At 35.6% G+C, this 17,870-nt stretch overlaps 1 protein-coding gene across 1 annotated transcript in view; it reads left to right on the top strand.

Annotated features, from left to right (window-relative positions):
* The window catches only part of LOC121300752 (importin-11-like), a 183,471-nt gene that overhangs the window by 41,200 nt on the left and 124,401 nt on the right, over positions 1-17,870 (top strand). Inside the window, exons 10-16 of the mRNA XM_041229541.1 lie at positions 1,603-1,795; positions 2,976-3,128; positions 4,838-4,881; positions 5,234-5,324; positions 6,335-6,382; positions 6,829-6,934; positions 12,650-12,776. Of these exons, the coding sequence (XP_041085475.1) occupies positions 1,603-1,795; positions 2,976-3,128; positions 4,838-4,881; positions 5,234-5,324; positions 6,335-6,382; positions 6,829-6,934; positions 12,650-12,776 (762 nt within the window). The remainder of the gene's footprint in view (positions 1-1,602; positions 1,796-2,975; positions 3,129-4,837; positions 4,882-5,233; positions 5,325-6,334; positions 6,383-6,828; positions 6,935-12,649; positions 12,777-17,870) is intronic.

Below are 17,870 nucleotides of genomic sequence, written 5' to 3'. Positions count from 1 at the left end.
TTTAAACTGGATTTTGCGGTCATCATTTTACCGTTATCATGTTTAGATTATAAATGTTTCCTTCTGGGGTATTTTAAGGCAGCTTAATGGTAGATTAAAATAATCAGTAGAAGCTGTTCAAAAGATCACATTGGATTTGTTGTTTCATAGCCTACAGTGAGTTGTCGTCAGAAGTGTACATACCCAAATGGAAATATATAATTTTTAGTAATAAGTCAATTTTAGGAAAAGTCTGTTCTAGCACAGGTTTTGCTTTTGTGGATGAGGAATTATTTATTTCGGCAATTTTTTTTGCAAAAAAATAAAAGTATTCATACCCTTTGATGTTATGATAGAATTGTCTTGTCTACAAGGTGCTAGAAATTTCAATATGGTAACGCAGAACTTAATTCTAGAAAAGTCTAGAAAATGCTGCATTGTTTGTGAACATTCTTGGAGAATATAAAAGGGTTAGGCATAGGATGATTGCTGTCTTTACCAACAAGTCAATATGGGAAAAAGTAAAGCGCTATCTGAATACCTTGGGGGGGGGGGGGGGGGGGGGGAATTATTTGTTGTCATAAAGCTGAAGAAGGATACAAGATTTACAAGCATTTGAGTATCCCCATTTAAACTATTGGTTTCTGTAGATGTTAAATAAAGGCAACAGATGCCCAGGTCTTTTATAATAAAAAAACTAGTACCTGAGAGAGAATGCTTTGTGAGCTGAGTGCCATGACTCATCCCAGCTCTAAAATCTTTGATCAGTTGATCACAGACAACATGACTTTCCTATTGCTTCTGACATTTCCTGTGGCAGGGCACTAAAATCTACCTGCATCAATACTTTTGGGGGAAATGTAAATATGTCCAAGCATTTGGGTATCCCAATTTCAACTATTGTTTCTGTTATCAAGAATTACAAGATTCATGGTACTGTTACAACCCTCCCTCAGTCTGGAAGCGAGAAGTTTCTTTCACCAAGAAAGTAGAAGAATTGTGAGGAAGGTCAATAACAATCCATGTTTGACTATGAAAGATATTTAAAGTAAATTGACTGCAAGTGGGACTGGGGTTTCCATTTCAACCATAGGTCGAGTATTGCATGATGAAGGTCTCAGTGGTCGCAGGCCAAGGAAGAAGCCACTCCTAGGAAAACGTCACAAGGACAATCTCTTAAAGTTTGCAAAACGGCATATATATACACACTGAGAATGAATGGATTTTGTACATTTTTACAATATTGTTCTTTTTAAAAAAAATGGATCCTACTTTTCATGTAAAATGTAATGTCTGCTGTACATTTGTAAATGCATGTGTGTATTTAAGCATATTTATATGCTAGTAGTTATAACAGTCTGTTTGGCAACCTTGTTGACCACCTATCATCATCTGGTATGGGTTCCTTGTTTTGCTCCTAGATGGCTCAGTAGATTTCTGTTTTATTCAGGTGATGTTGCTTTTATAGGCAACTTAATGTACAAGATGATTTAGGAAGTAAGTTTACCACTTCAGCGGACTATATCATTGATGTGGTAAATTTACTTTATAATCATCCTGTACATATAGTACAGAGGTGGAGGTTACCATATAATCTCTTGTTTCTTTTTTTCTGAAATGCAGCTTTTAGACTTTTTGGAGTATCACCCATACCCTTTCATACCCCTGATTCAACGTTCTCTGGAGTTTGCTGTCAGCTATGTTTTCACGGAGGCTGGTGACGGAATTACATTCGAGCGGTTCATAGTCCAGTGCTTGAACCTGATCAAGATGATTGTGAAAAATGATGCCTACAAGCCTGCAAAGAATATTGAAGGTACCTTTTAAGGCAGAACCATGCATTGCATTGCTTCGATTTACCCCCTCTGGCTGACACATTCTTGTTTTTCTCAGGCTTTGTTTTAAAGACAGCTTATCAGGATGCATCTACAGTTAATTGGTACATTGGAAAGCAATTTCTTGACTTGGTACACAAGTGGTGATGCTGCCAAAATAATGTCTTTGCTTTAAATACAGTGTTTATTTCTTGCATTAGTACTTCCTGCTGTCATTTTGAAAGAAAATTGACTCCAGAAATTGGTGTGTTGGTGAAAAAAGACATTTTACATAGCGTTGTACTAAGCTGTTCTTCTTTGAATAATTGTTATATTGCCTTAACAATATTGGTGCATGCAGAAAGAAAATTGCTACATCAAAAGAGTACAGCATTGAAGCTTTACAATATATAAATTTTCCTGCAACTCTTAAGTGTTAAACAGTTTTTTGTGACAGTACTGTAAATCCAGAAATATTTGCGAGCCTTTTATTTTGCGATTTTTTTTCACGTATCAAAAAAAATCTCAAACATTTTTGGCACATATATAAATGCTTCCAATGGTTTACTCATACGAAATTCATCTTGCCGCTAGAGGGCATAAGTAACCGACAGTACTGATATTGATGTGGACCTGAAAACATCCATAATAAAGCCAAAGACTGGCTTATGTCTGATCGCCTACGAACTCTCTCTCTCTTTCGGAGATATTGAATGCGGTTAAGGAAATCCGCACTACCTGCACAAGTGATATTGAAATTGGATTTGAAATTGTTTTTTCAGATTGGTTTAGAGTACAGTAGCTTCATATTTGGTACAATTTTAGACTATATTCTAAATAATAAATAAATGTCTGCCTTTTAATTTTGATTATAGTCACTATCTAAATGGAAGCTGATCTAAATATCACAGCTGTTTTAATTATTAATAAATGGCCTGGTTATGAAAAGAAAACAACACTAAAAAGAAATTGGTCTGCACTGTAGTATGTTAGTCTTTTTTTTTTTTTTTAATAATTTAGATAATTCTACATCTTCTGAATTTGAAATAAATTGTTACACAGTTGGGTAAGCTGTGATTTATGTGGGTATGATTCCATCAACAGTGCTTTTTATTTTATAATTTTGTGTTTTTTTTTGTTAAGTTATCTTTCTCTTCATTAAAATGGTGTACCTTTTTTCAGATAGCAAGCCAGAAACTCTTGAAGCTTACAAGATAAAAACAGCATTCTTCACCTACCCAACGCTGACTGAGATTTGTAGAAGACTGGTGTCTCACTTCTTCTTGTTAACAGAAGAGGAGCTCACAATGTGGGATGAGGACCCTGAAAGTTTTGGTAAACATTTACATAATTGAAGCAAAATGTACAGGTGCCAGCAGTCTCAGCAATCAAGCCCCTAGTAATGTCATCTGAATTGATCAGACTTGTTACAGGATGTGTTCAACTAGAAGTAAGACTTGTCTGGCTCTGTTGGTTTAAAGTGGGCATCACACCAAATGATTCAATCGTAGCTGGTAGTATCTGGGGACCCCTTTTGAAAGCTCAATATCTATGTGACCCAAGATCCAACAACTTTAGCTGGTATCGTGAGAGTGCAGAAGGGTTATGCATCGAGGCATAATGCTTTTGTGCATTGAGCCGAAGCACAGACTTTGCAAGTGGGATTATGATGTTTGCTTCTCCCCGTAGGGAGCTATACTGTGAGCATTAGAACCAATCTTGCACCAAGGCCCCAAACAGTTGAGACACAAATACAGTATCTGTCTTTATACCATGAGCTACAGCATTCAAAGACAGGCCTCAGAGCAGATGGACATTTTTCAAAAATCTGTTGAATCCTCCTGAATTTTTTTTATAAACTGGTTTAAAGACCAAGCGAAATTAAATGCCACCTGCTGTGAGCAGCTTCTTAAGCATTGCCTGTTTAGTGGTGGAGCTGCGATTCTTCGTCGTGATTTCCAGACTTCTTTACCAACTTGTCCTTGTTTGATCGCATTGAGTCCTAACTGTCTTACTTTAATTGTAGTTTCCTTCACAGTTACACCTTAGAATTTTTTTTAATTTTTTTAATTTTTTTTTTTTTTTTTTACCTAAAACAAATAGGTAAATCAATTTGGCTAATGTCTTTTGAATAAGTGAAGTATTAACTATGCAAATGCCTGTGTTTAGTAAAACCTTAATTAAACATGCTCTATTGTGTGGAATGCTTGCTTAAAAGGTCTCGGCAAATTTATGTCCATACAATAAGGGTTAACAGAAGGTCCCTTTTGAGAGACAAAATCAGTTTCAGAAAAGCATTGCAGTTAGTCATGAATTAGTGAAGAAGAATGTGGCTTAATATAAGACGATCGGTAATCCAAAAGGTTGTTTTATTGGTCTTTCATTGTGCTTTTCTGAGGACAAGGTGTCTTTTATTGGGGGAGAAGTAGTTATGAAATGCCTTGTATAGCAGTGCAGTATCCCTAAAAGAGTTTGTTTCACTGGTGTAGTAAATGGATATTGCAGTTCATTATATATTCTGTTTTTGTTGTCCTTCTCCTTCTAGATGTTTACTTTTTTATGGCTTTGTAGGGAAAGTCAAGAAAAGAGTTGTAAAGTGTAATTTTCAATGTTAGAGATACAGCCGCAAAGTACATTCCAGTCAGTAGCTGGTGCTGTGGCAACGCTGCAATAAGTAAGACAGGAGATCCACACAGTTACAGAAATATGGTGTGAAGTTTTCTGTAAGCATGTGTAGTAGATGACAATGCGTCAGCATTGCAAAAGGTAAACATAACCTTTAACCTGTCATAGCTCTGCTACATTGCATTTTGTGATTCATTGTCCTGAAACTATTAACAAAAGTCTATTAACAAATGGACTTGCTTTTTGAATTGCACAAATTAAGAAAACGTTTCTGCATGCTAAATAAAGGGCACCTTACTGCACAGTACAGTAGATGCTCCATTATGATTTTTCATTTCTAGTACCAGGTGGTGTGTGTAAAATTGGTTTGTTTAGATAATAAAATTGACTATCACCTGAAATTCTGTTTTCTTCTTTAGCTGTTGAAGAGACAGGTGGGGACTCCTGGAAGTATAGTCTCAGGGTAAGTTAAGAGAAAAAAAATATATGGTTTGTAGCTAGTTCACAGCTGGGTGGTACTGATACTGTCACCTATTTTTGCTCGTGGTAACACTGTCTCCAAAAGGCTAAAGAGATTACCTTTTAACTGAAGGTGTGTTGATAAAATTTGGCAGGACAGGTAGTGATTCATAACACGGCAAACAATAGGTATGGCACAGCATGTAGGTAAAAAATCTAAAAATCTACATGCCAGTTAAGTTTTGCTGGAATCCTTTCCCTGGAATACCAGTTCCCAAAAATAACTACTCTTATTACAAAATGTATATTTACAATTATTTTTGTCTTTTTTTCTTTTCTTTTTTTTTTTTTAACAGCCTAGTACAGAAGTTCTGTTTTTGGACATTTTCCACAATTATAGTCAGACGCTGACTCCTGTTCTTTTAGAGATGGTTCAAAATTTGCATGGTAGGTGGTATTTGTTTTTTTTAAATTTGTATTTAATGGATGTCTATTGCGCTGATGTTTGAAAACAGGAATGTAAAAGCACACTTTTTTGTATGGATCTGTTCATCTGGCTTTACAAAATAAAAAAAGTAAACAAACGGGGAAATAAACAAAGCTGATAAGCACATACCCTCAAATGTTCTTATATTCCACTCCAGTTAAAAAGTAGCTCTCAAATAATTTCCTTTTTTATTCTTATGGTTTGCTTTCTTAGAGAACTTGGTCACTGACATTTGGATGATTACATTTTTTAATAGAAAGTGTTTTGATTAACTTATCGCAACCAATTAGGTTTATAATTGCATTGATTCAAAGCCATTGACTCTTGGAAACGTGTTCGAGTAGAGGGATGAGTATGAGTACAGGATTAATGAGAAGGGGAAATTGGACCCAATTCTACTATAAGTTTTTATTTTGCTTCCTATTGTTTTGTTTTTTTATACCCTTTTATAAATAAGCATACACTTTGGGACCAATTCTGATACCTCCCAAATAAAAACAGGCGCTAAATATCCGCAAACTGAAATGTGTACTTCCGAAGGGTACAAATAAGACTCTAACCTGATCAGTGTCGTATTGTTAATCTCAGGCTGTATCAGTGATACAGACCAGTCATTGCGTAGAATAAACCGATTCTGCCCATCTCCTCCCATGCGGATTCTATTGCTTCCAACGTGTAATTTATGTTCCAAATTGACCAAGGGACTACATCTTTGATCTCTAATGAGGTTTTGGTGTATGCCTTAATAAAATTACAACTTCATTTAAAAATACAAATTGGATGCTTTGAGTTTATAAATGGAAGATATTAGAGAAATAGGGACTTTCTGCATGGTGACTTTTAAAGAAGCAAGATAATAATCCACTTCATATTTCAGGGCTGTATCTGAAATATTACATTTTTGGGCACTTAAAATGAAGCCTTTTTGCATAACACTGTAAATGGAACTCTGTTTTATTGTCCATTCCAGGACCAACTAATGTGGAGGATTCTGCTCATCTGCTGATTAAAGATGCTGGTACAGTTTACTTGTATTTTGTTTTCATACATGTTTTTTTAATTGGTGTGTATGTGCAAGATTTCTGTGTATTTTTTGGTATGTGGATGTCAGTTAAGGCATTTATTTAGGCATATTATGTTTCTTAAAGTTGTAATTTCACAAATCATGTTATCTGTTGGTTTTGTACATTTAGGGTTTTTAAAGTGTTTTTATGGTCACTTGTCATGATAAATCATGTACGCTTTATAATTACTCTACCAGATTTCACCAGAATCCATTTTATGACCTTGAGAGTATTAATAAGCGTATATCTGGTATTTCCCTCAACTATTGTTGTCGTTGTAGTTTTCATTAATTATAACTCACAACAGTCTAATCAAAGTGTAGTCATGCAGGGAGATTTTAAGTAATGCATTTTAATTTAATTTTTTAATAATTATGTTAATGTAAATTTTCCCCATCAGTTTATAATGCAGTGGGACTGGCAGCTTATGAACTGTTTGACAATGTGGACTTCGATCAGTGGTTCAAGAACCAGCTTTTGGCTGAACTTCATGTCAGTCATAATAGGTAACAAACTAAACTGTTTATGTTTTAATTTATTTAATTATTTTGGCATGGAGTAATTCCCATAAGTCATACTTTAGCATTTTACCTACTCAGACTGTTTGCTTACAAAATATCTTGTTTGTCCTCGTATAAAAACTGGCTTAAAGCACAGGTAAAGTACATTTTCTAACTAGGTGTTTCAGTGTCGTACAAACATTCATTTGTAAAGCTTATTCAGAACTGAAACCTCTATTGATCTCCCCTTGTCATGCCAAAGTTTCCATTATTTTGAAAAATGCATCAGCTTTTCATTAAATTTTATCAGTGTGATTACTTACGCTATTAATTTATTCATCGCCATGGTTTAACTGTGAACTTTTGGTATAAAATGTAATTTTTAGACATCAAAATAGTATAAACACGTCCATTTCCTCACATTTCTTTTTTCAGTTATGCATATTTATTTTGAAAAAGTCCAATTGCTTGAACATAAAAACTTATTTGGTAGGTAGATCTTTAATCGGTGTAAAATATTAAAGTATTTAAAACCTATATAGATTTAAGTGGTGATTGCTTAACTAATGTATTCGTATTTAAGAAAAATTAAATTTTTAGCCTAATATTTTAGGTGCCCCAAAAGCTGTTGTTGATTCCGGCTCCGGAACTTTACATCAGGAATAGCAAGTTTCAAAAGGTGCTAATCCTTCGGACTAGTACCACAATTTTGTTAGTTTCTAACCCTGGTGAAACTGTACATTTGATCTACTAGGTTGGGGCCAGGGGGCACAGCATCTTGAGAAAAAGATGCATGTTGCATTGAAAAAATTAGTAATACAGTCTTATTTTTTCCAGTGATCAGGTATAATATGTAGTCTGTAGTTTTCACCTTCAACAACGCAGACTGTTTTATTCTGTACTTGCTGTAAAGCTGCTTGCATGTGTTTCTCGTATACCCTGGACAGACAGAGCTGCCTTAATTAGAGCAGGGCTCTTCAACTAGTTTTTTTTTTTTTTTTTTTTTTTTAATTTAAGGGGGCCAGATTTGAAAAAAAAGTTAGGAGTAGGCAGGCTAGAGTATTTTTCTCTGCACATTTAACTTAATGTTCATATATTGAACCAGACTTGCACATTTTACCATGTGAATAGTACTTTAATAATAGAAGTGTGAGAATTTAATGGCGTACTATTTCAAACATTTTAAAAGGTATGTGACTTATTAATAGTATGACTTAAGAAGAGATCAGCACTTCTACTTTTGAACTTCTTACTACTTTACCCTCTGGATACGTATTTCTGAAAGATCCTGGTTTGGTTTCAGAATGCCTTTTCATATTGTATTCCTACTGCCACATTCATTGCACAATAAATAAATAAGTATTGCTCCACTCATTGTTGAATCTACAATTTTCACCATTTTCTGTTCTTACTACAGTAGCTAGAGTAGAGCGAGACATGTTATGGCAACATGAGTACAAAAAACAAAAAATAGTATGTAGTATTAAGGAGTTAATAATAAATTAGAAATAATAAGTTATAAAACTAAAGGTTTCACTTCAACCACCGTGTTGTTTCCTTGTGTTGTGCCGGTGACAGAGTAACGGATTTGCGATTTAATAACTAAATAAATTAATACATTCAATCAAGTTTTTTTAATCGAGGGGGAGGGGGTTTGACGATGTTTTTTTTTCACTTTTCTGTATATTTTCTGTATATAAAACTGCAAAATTATTCCACAGAGTAGAACTCTCACAAAACAGCTAGTTGCTTTTTTAAACAACTCTACGCAGGCAGTACTGTAGCAGAGACAGACAGTCCATCAGTGTAACGCCCACAAAACCACCTGTTTTCTCGTTATCCAATAATCCAAATAAACATACAAAAACGTTTTATACAAGCGTCATCGATGGGCTTCTGGGTAGTGTAGTTTTCAAAACAATCCATTTTTTTAATAGGAGAATAACAGTGTAAAAGATATAAAAGGTGCAATTGCAAAGCAGAATTCCCTTCTCAAAGTGCCAATTCCGTTCCCAGTGCCTAATTCCATGATTCCGCGATCATGGAAAATCAGTAGCCCTACATACAGTGACTATAGAAAGTCCACTCCCCCTTGAACTTTTTTCACATTTTGTTGTGTCAGTGCCTCAGAGTTTCTTGCATTTAAATGATGATTTTTTTTCCACTTATCTGCACACCATACTCAAGGCTAGAGCTGTCGCTCGATTAAAATTTTTGATCTGTTGATTTTTAGGCATTATTTATGTTGGCAATATTTGACCATTCTCCTTTACAAAACTGTTCACGCTCTGTCAAGTTTTCGATTGGATTTAGGTCGGGGCTCTGATTGGGCCACTCAAGGACGTTTACCTTTTTGTTCCTTAGCCACTCCAGTGTAGCTTTGGCTGTGTGCTTTGGGTCGTTGTCATGCTGAAAGGTGAACTTTCGTCCCAGTTTCAGCTTTCTTGCAGAGGGCAGCAGGTTATCCTCAAGGACTTCTCTGTACTTTGCTCCATTCATTTTCTCTTCTATCCTGACAAGTGACCCAGTCCCTGCCGATAAGAAACATCCCCATAACATGATGCTGCCACCACCATGCTTCACAGTAGGGATGGTGTTCTTTGGGTGATACACTGTGTTGGACCTGCGCCAAACATAGCTCTTTGCATTTAGGCCAGAAAGTTCCATTTTAGTTTCGTCCGACCACAAAACATTTTGCCACATGGCTACTTTTTTTTTTCATACTTCAAACAGGATTCAGGGTGGGCTTTCTTGAGTAATGGCTTCCTTCCTGCCATCCTACCATCCAGGCCATATTTGTGGAGTGCTTCGGATATTGTTGTCACATGCACACTTTGACCGGTCTTGGTCATAAAAGCCTGTAGCTCTTGCAAAGTTGCCATTGGCCTCCTGGTAACCTCTTTGATGAGTCTCCTTCTTGCTCGGTCATCCAGTTTGGAGGGACGGCCTGATCTAGGCAGGGTCTTGGTGGTGTCGTTCATTTTCCACTTCTTAATAATCATCTTCACCGTGCTCCAAGGGATATTCAAGGCCTTTGATATTTTTTTATACCCATCCCCTGATCTGTGCCTTTCAACAACTTTGTTCCGGAGTTCTTTTGAAAGCGCCTTGGTGCTCATGGTTGAGTCTTTACTTTTGAAATGCACTACCCAGCAGATGGATCACATTAGTTTACTGTAAAGCTACAGTACGTCTTAGTTGGTGCTTATCTTGGCGAGAACCGAGTTCAAATCAGAATGAAGTTTTAACTTCTACTCTCATGTAATGGAAATCAAACATAATAACTTTCACATAAAAACAATTTACTAACTATTTGTGTGTATTGGTCACATTTTTGGATGGCCCTGTTATCAGATTTATGTAAAATACTTTTCAGAATAAGAAAGGAAATCTATGCATTTCATAAGACCATTGGCATATCTCTTATGAATTATTTACCTGTTTTACTTCTGCAAGGCTGTCTAATGGTGTCAGTCTGTTTTAATATTTTAAATATTGCTGACCAGGTTTCTATTAACTGGATTGGATTTTAAACTTTGGCAGTGATGTGGAATCAATGTAGTTTATCATGTATATTACATGGATAGTAGCTATATTTGTGGCATTAGTCATATCACACATTTACCCATATGACTTTCTCTGGCAATCAAGGTTAGCAACAACCACATTGTCCCGTTTTCAACACCTAGCCGACACCAATGCTCGAAAAACTTAGTCAACAAAAAAATGAAAACACTTTTAAAGAAACCAAATTTGACTTGACTCTGGTAAAATCATATCTAACTGAGATCGGAGGGCACAGAAATCCAAAAGAAGTACTGGTGGCCCAGCTTTATGCACACCTGGCAAGTTAAATTCTGCGTAATGAAAAAAGACGTCAGTAAGTGTGAACCCGTCAGTCTGTGTAGTGGGCAGGGCTGCATCAGCCCGCTGTTGTCAAAGCCTACTCTCTCCTTGTGCTGCTGTTTCCTGTCAGCAGCATTGCTTACCCAGTGGCTGTTTTCAAACTGTAAGGCTGGGGATTGTACATAAATGTAGTTATAAATATGGTTTGTGAAAAGGAACTATTATTTGAAAATAAGTAAATAGAGTGCAGAAAGTAACTATTTGAAAATATTTAAATATTGTTTGTGGAAAGCAATTATTATTTGAAAATATTTAAATATGAGTAAAGTGGTTGAAATGCATTGAAATATTTTAAACTAATAAGTAACTGTAACATACAGAAGCCTAATTATTATCCTGAATTCTAAGCAGGTTAAGCCGTGTCCGTGTTAAACACTCAATTATCTTTTGGAAACTGCTCTATTTCAATTTTATTTAATTTGATCAATTAATTGAAATATTTAAATATTTTATTTCAGTGGGTAAATATTTGAAAACAACGAAATATCTTTAACCACTGGTTTAGTGATCTGTTTTGAAATTATTGAATTGAACATGTTTAGCATTTTCCTCATTAGAAATCCTCCTCAACCACCATGTGGTTTTTAAATAGTATTTGTTTTCTGCAAAAACTTTAAATATTTTCAAATAATATTTGACTTTGTGCAATTAATATTTGAATATTTAAAACAATTGATTTATTCAAGCATATATTTAAATATTTCAACTATTTAAAATAGTTGGTGTTTACAAATAAAATATCAAATACAACAATATTTATCCCAGGTCTGCTGCCTAATAGAGCAAAATTTCCTTGAGCTACGTGCCTTGGCTTTTTTTTGTGGACTCAGTACATGGTGACTTTTTAAAGATTTCTGGGTACCGTCTATTCTGTGTAGTTTTGACAGATATCTTGAACAAAATAATGTATCATTTTTTAAATCTATGCAGTATAAAAAAAAAAATAACATAAGGGCTGAAGTGCATTTTGAGAAACTAATTTCAGAGTTCTGCGCCATCGCTCTTGTGGTTTATGATGTCATATAACACCTCCTGAAATTCTCATAATTGATTTATATTATAGTATATATTAACTTGACAATTTTTTTAAAATTTTAGTCTGTTGTAAACAATCACTGACTTAAGGTGGTACAGTGTAGGAATGCAGACACCAGCTATATCTCAACATATAAAATCTCTCAATATCTACAGTATTTGACCTTCACGACACACTTGTTTTTACTAGAACCACTCTTACCCTGGGAATCATACGTTGTGTTTTTTATCAGTAGTTAGGAAGGAGCTCTGACAAGCACAGGGATAATACTGATATGATTTATGTCTTAAATTACTTTGGGTCCCATTTAGTGGGAGCTACAACAAAAAATGGGAGCTTTGACAGGAGTGGACATGGTTGCATGGATTTTCCTCTGCAAACTAAATAATGTGTCCGTAATCCAACACTTCAGCTATGTGTGACAGTTTAACACATGAATGTAGAAACATTGTGTGCTGTAACTTTGTATCCCACTGCTATCAGTTGCTTTATAGTCTTAATTAAAGATCCAGTTAAAGCAGCTTTCTCAGTCATCTCTCCATCACAATCACAGCAAGTAGTCAATGTGAATAATAATTAATATGTGAGTTAATATGGACAATAAATGCCCAAACAAGTTGCATCCTTAGTACCACTATCCCTGTGATACAAATGTTTCCATATTGTAATACAAAGATTTTTAATAAGCTGGCGGTCTGAGTGGAGTGAAACAACCAATGCCCCTCCCCCAGTTTGCAATTTATTTATCCATTTTATTATTCTACTTCTTCAATGTGCAGTTACAAGCTTATCCGGCGCAGGGTGATATGGCTGATTGGACAATGGATTTCTGTGAAATTCAAGTCTGAATTACGACCCTTGTTATATGAGGCCATCCTAAATCTGATGCAGGATCCTGATCTGGTGGTATGTAGAAACATTTTGAAGTCATTTTATCTAATTGTGTTGTGTGTGTGTGTGTGTGTTTTTTTTTTTTTTTTTTTTTTAAATCTGTCGTTAGACCTACAGTTAACCATATGAATGTGATGAACTAATCTTTTTCAGGTTGCAAAAAAATATCAGAAGATGCATACAGTGGATTTTGTGTACCATTTTTCCACAATCATGAGCAAATTTGAAGACTGCAGACAGATTTTTTTTAAGCATTATTCTACAGCCTCCTTCTCAAGAATCTTTAACAACAAAGTGTTGTTATTGTTAAATTATTTATTTCTAATGTAATAGGATTGGTCTTAAATTTTATCTGTAGGTAATGAAGCTGGTGCACAGATAAAAAACAGTACTATTGTTTCTTGTAATTAAAAGTAACATATACCTGTACGTTTTTCATTAGTTGTAATTTTTGTAGATTAATGTTGGTAAAGTATTTTGGTCATTTTTGGAATACTAATCTGTTAGGAAGATGAAGGTAAAAGCTAACCTTCACTCTGGACCTAACCATTGATAAAGTATATCAGTATATCTTCCTGTCATCCTTGAATTGAGATTGAAGATAAGCTAGCTGTCAAAGCTGAAATCCAACTCTTATCATCCGCTGATAGATCATTTACTGTATAAGTGACCAGATTTATAAGGTCTAGTGTTCAGAGGCCCCAGATGGAATTAACCTTTCTGAAAGCATTAGAACTTTATCAAGATGTTAAGCCTTCCATTTAAAGTCTTAATCATTCCATTATGGGTTTTGAAATGAATCACTAGCTCTGGGAGTTTTGGTTTCATGGACTTTAAACAATACAGAATATAGGTATGATTTACATCCTTGAGGATTTGTTAGTATGCCCTTGACCTTTTATTACTGTCAGGTAGCCATCTTGTACAGTAGGCTTTGCATGTCTGTATACCTCAAGATCACTCAGTGAGTGAATTCACTTGTGTTTTGACATGGGGACACATTTATAGTTCTAAATGGTACCACAAACATATTTAAGTCATACCTTGATCTGATGTAAATAGTTCACTGGTTTAATTGTGTGTACTTTTAAATATTGTAAGAGTGTCACATAATAAAGAACAATAAGAGTAACTGGTTCCTTGTTAACTTTTTCAGCAATCATGCCATTTCATCTTAAAGTGCAGGTGCTTGCTGACATTCATGTAATGGGTGGATGTGTTTTGCAAATAGAAGATTAGATTTGACAACATTTTAATTTGAGCAGATCAAGCTTGGTAGAATACATCTGCAGAATGCATCTGCTGAGAGAGGCTGGGCTGTAGGATCCCCAGGCTTTCCCTGGACAAGTGCTAAACAGTGCCTGTTCCTAATCAGCAGTCATTTATGCACTTGGCAGTAGAGAATTAGAGAATTTCCAATTTCTAGCCCTGCAAAAACAGCTGCATCTTTGCTTGTTCTGTTTTATTGGTCTGGTTGGCAAAGCAAGACTGACCTTGCAGTCTTCTGATGAAGAATGTACCGCTTGTTTGAGCCATGACACCTGTTCACCATTGACAAAGAAATTACTGATGCATACTGTATTATGTTCCCTTTACAAATCCAAGTTACCGACAATTTGTACCTTGTTTACATCGTTAGGTGATGTCGTAATACCTGTTTGAAAGCCCAAACCAACAGGGGACAGACAACAGAATAAATACATTGTATAAAGTCATTTTGATATATACTGGAACTGTACTGCACATCTTAAAACACTGTTTTTATTTATTAAGGTATCTATACTTCTGCTTATTAGTCCTTGCTTTGTGTTTGGGCACAGACTACACAAAAACAGTTGAGACTGATTTGCTTAAAAAAATAGAAGTTATTCTCCCGTTGTATGCCTATATGCAGATCTTTAGGGGCTTCCCTTAATAATCTCCAAAATATTAATGCTCCAACATTGTCAGCCGCAAATACTAATCTCTGTTTTAATGCTTAATCTCTATCAAGTAATTTTTTTTTTTTTTTTAATTAATAATTTTATTAATGATCACAACTATGACATTTTGTGTTTAACTGAAACATGGCTCAGTGCTGATGATAGCATTTCCGTGATAGAAGCTTGGGATGGACGGTCGATGACTTGCCACTATTTATCACACAAATTACAATATTAAACAAGAAAATAATGAATGGTATTCTTCATTGTTAAATATGCAATTGCCTATTCTTATTATAGTCATATACTGTCCATCTTAATTTAATTAATCTTTTCTGACAGAATTTGCCAGTTTCCTATCATCGCTTTCTGCTAAACACAGTAGGGTCCTTTCACTTTGATATTTTATTGTACATGTTGATGTTGAATCTGATCTTGAATCTGGAATTCCTAAGGCTTTTAGATTCTCTTGATTTACACGCAGCATGTTACACAAGCGTGGCCGTACATTACATTTAGTAATTTCTCATGGCTTAGGTGTTCAAAAATTGTCAACATTAGCTCCTACTATATCTGATAATTTGGCTGTTCTTGTTGAGATTAAGTTGCCCTTACAGACTAAGAGTGCAGTGCATTACATTAAAATTAAATTTATCAGCTGCATCCAGGGTCTCTGATATACTGAGGCTATCACCGCTGACTGCTGCTACGTCGCTTTCACTTGAAAGGTTGATTCACTCGATACACTTTTGATACAGTGGCTCCAGTTAGAACTCCTAAAGTTTATTCTAAATGAACCTCACCGTGGGTAATTGCTGATCTACGCTGAAAGAAAAGGGAAGGTCAGTAACTAGAATGCAGATGGAGGACTACAACATTGTATATTCATTCTGATATCTGGAAACAGCATGGGCTAGAGTACAGTAACGCTTTGAGAGAAGCCTGACTCTTTCAAATAGAGATAATCCCAGGGTCCTCTTTTCCACTATTGATAAATTAGTTAACTCCTCCATTTCACCCCTTCATATCGAAGCTACAGCAGCTGTATCTTTTTCATGTTCATGTTTTTCTAAATTGTTTTAATTCATTTTATTGTATTTTATCTGTTTTTATTGACTTGTAAAGCACTTTGAGATACTGTTCTATGAAAGGCACTATATAAATAAATTAAACTTACTTATTGCACGGGACAATATAAATGTATTTAAAAGGCAAAACATTCAAAGCCAAACCTAAGTCTTAGCTTGCTTGCTTGTAGTTTTATATCGGTTTTGTATGGCAACAAATGGAAGCATTCATATTGAGTTGACTGGTGTGCCTGCAGAATCTGTGTTTTGTTATAAATGGAGAATTTCCACAGTGACTAAATGATCTTGTAATTACTTTGTGAACCTTTTACTGTCTAAATTGGGTATATCGCCACATACACCAGCATCTGTATTCATTTTCACTACAGTACATCTTTTTCATCAAGTAGAAAACGTCCAACATAGGTGCTTTATCTTTTAGATGAGGTGTTGGTTTGATTTGCTTGCTATTTTTAGTCAACGCACTTTGACCCAGTTAGCAGGGCAGACAGACAGGGAAACAGTTGATTACATTTGCAAATACTGTATTGCCTCAGTAAGGCTTTTTAATGCTTTTTATTGTTTTATATTTACTTGGCCTTTATAGATACTCCTGATTTTGAGTGGGATGAAAATTAGCTTGTATCTTGCACATCATTTAAATGAGAATTATTAAACAGTTTAAGCTAATCTTAATATGACCTTATTTCTGTGTGACCCAAAAGATCTGATACAAGCCATCAGATAGCTACAAAGGCATTTCAGATGGCTAAATCACATCAATATCAAAGTCTACTACATATCAAAGTTACAGCACTTGCATGGTGATACTTGATGTTAAATGACTTGTCTGTTAAACTTGCAAGTATCGTTGGTTTCTGTAGATGTTAAATAAAAGCAACAGATGCCCAGGTCTTTTATAACAAAAAAACTGGTACCTGAGATAAAGAATACTTTGTGAGCGGAGTGCCATGACCACCCCAGCTGTAAAAGCTTTGATCAGTTGATCACAGACAACATGACTTTCCTTTTGCTTCTGACATTTCCTGTGGTAGGGCACTAAAATCTACCAGCATCAATACTTTTAGGGGAAATGTAAATATATCCAATGATTTGAGTGTCCCACTTTCAACTATTGTTTCTATTATCAAGAACAACAAGATTCATCGTACTGTTACAACACTCCCTCAGTCTGGAAGAAAGAAGGTTATTTCACCAAGAACAAGTAGAAGAATTGTGAGGAAGGTTAATAATAATCTGTGATTGACTATGAAAGATATTTAAAGTAAATTGACTGCAAGTGGGACTGGGGTTTCCATTTCAACCATAGGTCGAGTATTGCATGGTGATGGTCTCAATTGTCTTAGGCCAAGGAAAAAGCTACTCTTAGGAAAACGTCACAAGGACAATAACATGAATTTTTCAAATCGGCTGGATATGAGTTCTGGTCAAAAGTTTTGTGCAGTGATGGAAAAAAAATTGAGCTATTTGGTCACACTAATTGTCGGTGCATTTGGAGAAAGTCGTACAATGGTTAGGCGTACAAAAAAAAGAACACCATACCTACTGTCAAGCATGGAAGTGGTAATATCCTTCTGTGGGGCTGTTTTTCCTCTAATGGCATGGGAAATGTAGTTCCAATACATGGTAAAATGGATTCCATGGCATACCAAAAGATATTGGCCAATTATCTGAAACCCTCCGCTACAAAACTTGGTTTAAAGCGCAACTGGATGTTCCAACACAACAATGATCTAAAGCAGAGAAATAATGGATCTTGGGTATAAATCTCCCTCCCAGCCTGTGAGGGTGCTGTGTAAAGACAACAGAGTGCCCCGGACTGCATGGTCTGACAGTTTATTCCAGGGAAAGGTGGAAGTCAGGCATCTAGAGGTGGCCGGAGCTACGGTACACCAAGTCATCGCCCCAGAAGGGAAGCAATGTGACAACCACGGATTGGAGGAGAAACGGTTGCACTCACTAACCGAGGGGTATGACTGACGGTGCAGAAGGGCGTGGCTAGGTGATCTGTGCCTTTGTTATGGTTAAGAGCGAACAGCTAAAGGAGAACTAAAAACGTACTGTGAGTGTTTTATTTGTTTGTTGTGTCTAATTGTACT

The sequence above is a fragment of the Polyodon spathula genome, chromosome 2 (genome assembly GCF_017654505.1).
Source record: "Polyodon spathula isolate WHYD16114869_AA chromosome 2, ASM1765450v1, whole genome shotgun sequence".
NCBI classification, from domain to species: Eukaryota; Metazoa; Chordata; class Actinopteri; order Acipenseriformes; family Polyodontidae; genus Polyodon; species Polyodon spathula.
Note: the sequence above shows the minus strand (reverse complement) of the source record. Positions and strands in the feature narration are given on the sequence as shown.